The sequence below is a fragment of the Paralichthys olivaceus genome, chromosome 12, assembly GCF_024713975.1.
Source record: "Paralichthys olivaceus isolate ysfri-2021 chromosome 12, ASM2471397v2, whole genome shotgun sequence".
Taxonomy (NCBI): domain Eukaryota; kingdom Metazoa; phylum Chordata; class Actinopteri; order Pleuronectiformes; family Paralichthyidae; genus Paralichthys; species Paralichthys olivaceus.
The window spans coordinates 9,577,113-9,584,172 of record NC_091104.1 but is presented as its reverse complement, the minus strand read 5'-3'; the positions used below and the strand labels follow the sequence as shown (position 1 = coordinate 9,584,172).

Genomic DNA, 7,060 nt, shown 5'->3' with positions numbered 1-7,060 from the left:
ATAATAAACTATTTGAGGAACAAGTTGAGATTTTAAACAAGAAAGAAAAAGTCAAAGCTTTCCCTTAATTGGTCAAATGTTTCACTTTTAAAATCTAATAATTGTATCTTGTTTGGTCAGACTTCAATCTTTAATCCTTCACTTAATTACACTTCAATATTTTTTACGCGAGTAAACATTTATTTGTCTAATTCTCTTCTTTTCATGAATTTCACAGATTGTCTTGGATACGTCTCAGGAGAGTGAAAGGAATTATAGTTGTATTATAAAAGCTTATAATAATACAAGACAATTATATTAAAATGTAATATATTATATGATGTTATCTTATTTTATATCCATGGAATGAATAGTTTTTCTCAGCAGACCACACCACATGGTTTCTCCCCGCCCCAACTGCTCCGTTTCCTGTTTCCGGTCGCTCTTCCATCACTTCCGCTGCCGTTGCTGCGACACCGGACGTCAACATCAATGGCGGACAAGGAGAAACGCCGGCCCGGGGCTGCTCCTCCTGGGATGCCCGAGTGCAAAGCCACCAAGTCGGACAGCGACAGGGAGTTTCTGTTGCAGGCGGGTGTCGGGGAGCTGCTCCGCGGCGCCATCTTGAAGATGGTGGAGGCCAGGTCGGACGATCCCATCGGCTTCCTCGCAGACCACTTCTGCAACCTCGCCTCCATGACGGAGAGCGGCTCGGCCGGAGGCTGCGACGCGGAGCCGCTGAGCAACGCGCCGCTGAGTGCAGGCGCCCAGGAGCAGCAGCATCTCAACCGGGCGCTCTGGCACCTGCGGCTGGCGCACCACTCCCAGAGGTTCACGGTCCACACATTGGAATATAGTGTCTCTAACTGCTTCAGACAAACCTATGATTTCATAACTTTGATTCCATTTCTCATTTTAAACCCAGATCTGCCTTCAGCAACAACGTCCGCGTGGCCTACGACCTCCTCAACCTCACTGGGCCCCAAAGACATCCAGGTGAGGCTCCAGAAGGCCCTGATGGCTCCTTCACCGAGAGCCCCACTGGAGGAGGAGGTGGTGTGGGAGGAGGAGGTGTGAGAGGAGGCCTCTACACACAGACTCTGGAGTGTCTCTGCAGTGAAGGTGGCGTCCCTGCCTCCACCTCTGCTCCGCTCCTCCGACGACTCCACTGCCAAGACCACGAGGCCGTCCCTTATGACATCTTCCGACACGGCGTGCTCACGTGTGCCGTCTTCTCGGACTACATCCGGCAGGCCCAGAGGCTTTACGCTGAGGTGTGCTGCCCAGACAACGGGCCTGCTTCGCGGGCGCTGTGCCTGGCCGTGCTGGGGACCCTGAAGGAGGCTCTGGAGACGTCCAAGGGCTGTGATGCAAACTGCTGCGTTAACGCCAACAACTCTTGTCTGGAGGCCAACGTGAAGGCCATCCGCTACCTGAAGGCCAGTGCCAATATCTCTCCCTGCAAGCTCGCTCAGGCTATGTCTGGAGCGCAGTTGCGGGGTCCAGGTGGCGACATGGACGCTAAGGAGTTTGAAAATGCAGCGGCTGAGCTGTTTATCACTCGAGTCAAAGTTGTGTCCTAGGTCTCTTCTCTGTTTTCACATAAGTTATGAATGTACAGCCATGTCGTAGAGTAAATCATTATCCTGTGTGCACCTACTACTGTCATGACCTGGCTCTACAGCCATGACAAAATATAGGAGAATGCAGGATGATGGGAAAATAGTAAAAATGTATAGAATAAAACAATCAACACTAGAATGAACTAAAGATATTGTGGGATCAGAAAGGTCAGTGGTGTAAAGGTCAGTGGTGTAAAGGTCAGTGGTGTATGCAGTGTGGTGTGTGGGATGAGAAAGATGTTGGATGCATGATCACAAAATAACGTGCTGGGGAGAGTCCTGGCCAGAAAAAGCAATTTCTTCCAACCAAAGTCATCAACCAGATTCCACCCTGTGGATACCTGCCTCTCAAAGGGAACAAGACATACTGAGCTGCTTAGCAGAATGAAAAGATGGGCCTAAGGCTAATGTCTCCATGAGATGCACAGATATAACCTTGTCTGAATATCGCTGTTTGTCTTGAGCTTATTAATGTCAGCAACATCTGCTGTGGCTACACAGGCAGCTGCTGTCCCGTGTGGAGGACATGACGTACCTTGATTAGACTAAATAGATTCAATGAAATCAGTATTTGTCCCGAACGGCTTCAACCTTTGTTCAGTGTTTTCCCTGAAATGCTCAGTTTAGAGAGTATCTACATCTACTGCAGTCCAGTACAACAGCCTTGTAATAGATTCTCTGTAAAAATACAACAACATTTCAAGGTTTTGTTGAGACTGTCAGTGATGATGAGTGAACCGGTCTGTGCTATCTTAGCATTTGTAACATGTTGTAGAAACAGGAGCCAGTCTCATGTGCTCTCCTTGACGGTCTCTGTCCCTGTGACCCCCAATTAAGTACAAGTGGTGTCGACAGAGGAGGGACATAAACATGGAACAGAATTTTGAGGTGTGCTCTTTCTGATTCAAATCACAGTGCAGAGAGAAAATTCAGGGCAAACCAGAAAACAAAACCTTTCGCATCCATTACTCTGTACACTGTATACAGAGGCTCTGGTCACCAGCGCTGCTAAATAAACACAAACATTCACATGCGCTCTGAGTGTTTAAACAACAGTAATCACGAAGGCCATACAGTTCCTATAGTTTGTGTTTGTATCAAGACAAAGTGGCTTTGAATTTTCAAAATGTGGATGTATTAGTATTTTCTGTGAGTACTGATCATGTAAGCGTAAAAGGAATGATTCAAATGCAGAGATGGAATGTAACAAAATGCAGTTACTAGTAGTTATGTTCCTGTTTAATTTTCTTTTTTTAGATTTTTTTTACTGAGATACATCAGCCACAAAAGGTAAATGCTGTTCACACATTAATCCATCAGTAATAATAATCCTATACACACCCAATCTCTGGATGTGCCCCCTGTTGCACATTAAGTCCTGTACCACTATGAATGATTGTAAATCTAATTTAAAGTCTTACCTTTTTAATGTTGCCTCATTCTGTCTTATTATTTTTATCTTCTTTAACTGTACGTTGCTTTGCACATACTTGTGTTGCTTTTTCTTTGCCATGATTGCACAGCACTTTGGCACAACTCCTATTGCTTTTAATATATAATGTATGAAATATAAATGAATAGGACTTCATTATATCAGAAAAATACATCACATTTAGCCATTGAATTCAGGATATTTGTATGTAATGACATTTTACAGTGCTGTAAAATTAACTCTTTCTCCTTCCACGCTCAAATGTGACTTCACATTTTTTTTTCCCCACACATTTAACCTACACATTGAACATCTCCTCTTCTTCCCAGAAGCTGTCGGACCCACTCTACCACTCACTAGAGACTCTTTTCATGTGCAATAATACTCATTTGCACATTTAATGTGAATTGTTTTTATCCCTGTTTAGTTTGAGATTATTGTTTTTATTTCATTGTATTTATTTTCTGCTTCTGCTCTAGTCCATTGCTTCAGTACTTAGTTCCATGAACCTTATATTTTGCAATGAAAAAATAAATCGTTTTGAATCCTGAATCTTGAAACCCCTGCTCATCACCAGCCACTAGATGGCAGCACCGCTCTGGTGGTCAGAGTTAGAGAAACCGGAAAGAAAAGTAGAAGTACACAGGCTGGGGGTGGGGGGCGTCATGGTGAAGCGACGGGAGACGCTGCGACACATGAGAGTCTGTGATTGTCTGTCTGTGAATGTGGTGTGTTTGTGAAACATGGCGGAAGAGGAGCAGCTGCTCTCCCTCATGTTCCTCTTGACCTACGTGCTGCAGAAGCGACGCAGAGACATTCACGACGCAGACGTCCAGAGGCGCAGTGAGATCCAGAGACGCATCCGACACAGACAGTACTTCTTCCAGAGACAGAGGAGGATGCTGCTGGTCAGTCCCTCCATCTTCCATCCCCTCTTCCAGCCAGAGAAATCAGACTCAACTGGGAAACCGCCCCCATCACCCAGTGGCTGCACAATGTCTCCACCTTTATATGTACATTTTATTATCTTGGTTTTAATACCAAGGGATTTGGTATTTACCATTTTTACCACCAACCTACAGCCAATAACAATAATAACATGAAAACGTGTTTTTATAAATCTTTTTAAATCATCAATATTCACAAACTGATGTTCTTATTTTAAGACTGAGTGAAGGTTTTAAACTCTTGACACTTGACACTCTGAGGGAAATGACTAAAAGCCGTGATGTAGTATTCCTCCTCACTGTGTTTGCAATATGTCCAAGCAATTTATAAAAAAACTTGTATTGCTGTTGGTGAAAACTATAATGTGACAAACTATTTCCCAGCCATAACAGATGTAACAACATAAGCAGACCAGAATCTAGCAACTCATTTCAACATAGGTTTATTATTTTCTCAGAAAGTGCATCAATTTCATACATTTTCACTTGATTAACTAATTGATGATTAATCAACCAACAGTGATAAAGTACAGTGTCTCCATTTACAAATATAAAATATGCTGATATATTATTTAAAATCATCATGTAGCTTTAAAGAAGCCAAACTAAACATTTCCCCTTTAAGGAAAAAAGCAAAGTGTATTTATATCTGTGATAGTATTCATTGAATTATTTCTATTTCTCTGACCAGATGATGATAGCAGGAGGTATCCGCTCCAACGTCCGCATCCGCACGCGTCCCTGGACCACCACTGCAAGCACTGATTGGTGGGAGCGGGTGGTGATGACAGAATTCCAGCCTTCTGATTGGCTGGATAAGTTCCGCATGAGCCAGGAGACGTTCTTCCACCTCTGTGACAAACTGCGGCCCCGTCTGGCTCGACAGGACACCAGCTTCCGGCTGGCGCTGCCGGTGGAGAAGCGTGTTGCTGTGGCGTTGTGGCGCCTGGCATCGAACATTGAGTACCGCACCATCAGCACTCTGTTCGGTGTGGGGAAGTCCACCGTGTGCCGATGTGTTAGAGACATGTGTCACGCCATCGTGGCGCTCCTCAGCTCCATCTACCTGCGGCCCCCCAATGAGCAGGAGCTGGAGGACTCAGCCCAACTCTTCCTGAACAACTTGGGCTTCCCTCACTGTGTTGCTGCCATAGCAACCCTCCACACAGCTATCATCACTCCATCAAACAATGCGTCTGACTATGCTAACCCTGCCGGCTGGTTCTCAGTACTGTCTCAGGTAGAAAAGCCACCTGCATCCATGCTGCTGCAAGACGTCCTCCATTAGATTTTTATTTCTCACCTCTCTCTGTGTCTTTGCCGTTTCAGGTGGCCGTCAGCGGCCGGGGGCAGTTCTGGGATGTATGTGCCAGTTTCCCAGGGGGGACGGACCCAGCTGAAATCTTACAGAATTCATCGCTGTGGACCACAGCCGCTGAAGGCGGACTGTCGCCTGCCCCACTACCCGTCTTCATGGGAAGACCACTCAGGTAAAATAGATAGAAATAAAGACACTGACACAACTGTTGCGTCAGGATCCATTTCAGTACCAAGTGAATCTCATTTACAGATATTTATAATCACAATATACAAGTTGTAGTAGGAAATTGTTCATCTTTTCCATTTTCTTTGATTAATAAGATTTTCATCTGGTCACCTTGAAATGGTTTCTGATCATAAGGGCTTATATACCCAGATACATATCAGACAAGACTGCTGATACTGTATGTCTATTTTATTTACTGTTTTAATGTTAAACGTTGGATGACCTGACCCGAGCTGCAATGTTTTCTGTTTTCTAAAATGTATAATAATATCTGGATATTCATACCAAAAGTCTTCTAGCTTGTTTTTAGAGGCCGTACCTGACTAAAAACCATCTGTAATGTCCAGGTACACGCTGCTGGGCGAGGCCTGTTACCCCCTCCAGAGCTGGCTGATGAAGCCTTATCCCGAGGAAAGAGGCAGGGGGGCAATTCACGCACCACTGACGGAGCCACAAGGTCTCTTTAACCGTCGCCTGTCCAGAGCACACCGTGTGTCTGATGAGGCGCTGCAAAGACTGAGGGCGCGCTGGCAGTGTCTGAGCAAGAGGAACGACTGTGGACTGGACGTGGTGCCCACTATGATCCTGGCGTGCTGCATTCTGCACAACATATGCGAGTCCCACGGTGATGCCTTCAAGGCGGAGTGGCTGGCTGAGGTGGCCGAGTCAGAGAGCCCACAGCCCAGCCACAAGCAGCTCACGTCAACCAGTGTGGACCAAAGTCACGGTGAGGAGGTCCGGCACCTTTTCAGTGACTATTTTCAACATTTGAATATCTGATCAAGGACTAATACTATTTAAAAGCAAACTCTTGTAAACCATTGGACTGGTTTGTGCTTGTGCTGTAGAGATGGCAGTGTCACTCAGTTCTGCCAGTCCAGTGTTATCATGTAGCTTTATGCTAACTGTAGCCAGTCAATATGAGCTTGCATCTCAAACCACAGGAGAACCTAACTGCTCTTCACTCTCACAAATTAAAGTTCAGACTGATTTTATTCAAAACGTCCGATAGTTTGATGTTCACAAATCATGAAACATTCAGCAGAGAAACGGCCTTCTGGTTCAGGCTGAAGTACGTCTTTACTGGTGCCACCGTCCGTCCAAACAGGGAAATGTTTTTAATTTGAAACCTATCAAAACACTTTCTCCTTTATCATGTAATAAAACTTTCTCTGTGTCTTCTTTTATTTTATCTAAATGTTGACTTGATATGTATTTAAAGTACTTGTGTACAGTCGGATTTTCTTTCTCCAAGCTTAACACTGCCTTCAATTTGATAAAATACAATAATGGACACTAGACTTAAGGGCCAAGTCTTAGTGATAGTTTGTGTAGGATTACATCAGTGTAGAAAGCTCTGTACACTTTTAACACAGATTTAGCCCCTTTTGGCAGAAATTGCAAGAGTTCAAACATGATTCAACGCTTCCTGGGGCAGTTGAGAGTGGTTTCAATGATGTTCAGGCTCATAAGGTTCAACCTACTATCAAATTAAACCTGAGACATGGCATTACGACAAAGCTTGGTGGAGGGA

General features: G+C 44.7%; 2 protein-coding genes across 2 annotated transcripts; both read left to right on the top strand.

Moving 5' to 3' along the window:
- The first annotated feature begins 409 nt into the window (after nt 1–409).
- Nucleotides 410–3,030, top strand: tpgs1 (tubulin polyglutamylase complex subunit 1). The gene is made up of 2 exons (XM_069536000.1): nt 410–809; nt 905–3,030. Exons 1-2 carry the CDS (start codon nt 472–474, stop codon nt 1,560–1,562), a joined length of 996 nt encoding a protein of 331 aa, XP_069392101.1. The 5' UTR covers nt 410–471; the 3' UTR covers nt 1,563–3,030.
- A 628-nt stretch (nt 3,031–3,658) lies between these two features.
- Nucleotides 3,659–6,713, top strand: LOC109636477 (uncharacterized). The gene is made up of 4 exons (XM_020098218.2): nt 3,659–3,941; nt 4,672–5,220; nt 5,310–5,470; nt 5,874–6,713. Exons 1-4 carry the CDS (start codon nt 3,777–3,779, stop codon nt 6,304–6,306), a joined length of 1,308 nt encoding a protein of 435 aa, XP_019953777.1. The 5' UTR covers nt 3,659–3,776; the 3' UTR covers nt 6,307–6,713.
- Nucleotides 6,714–7,060: the final 347 nt, after the last annotated feature.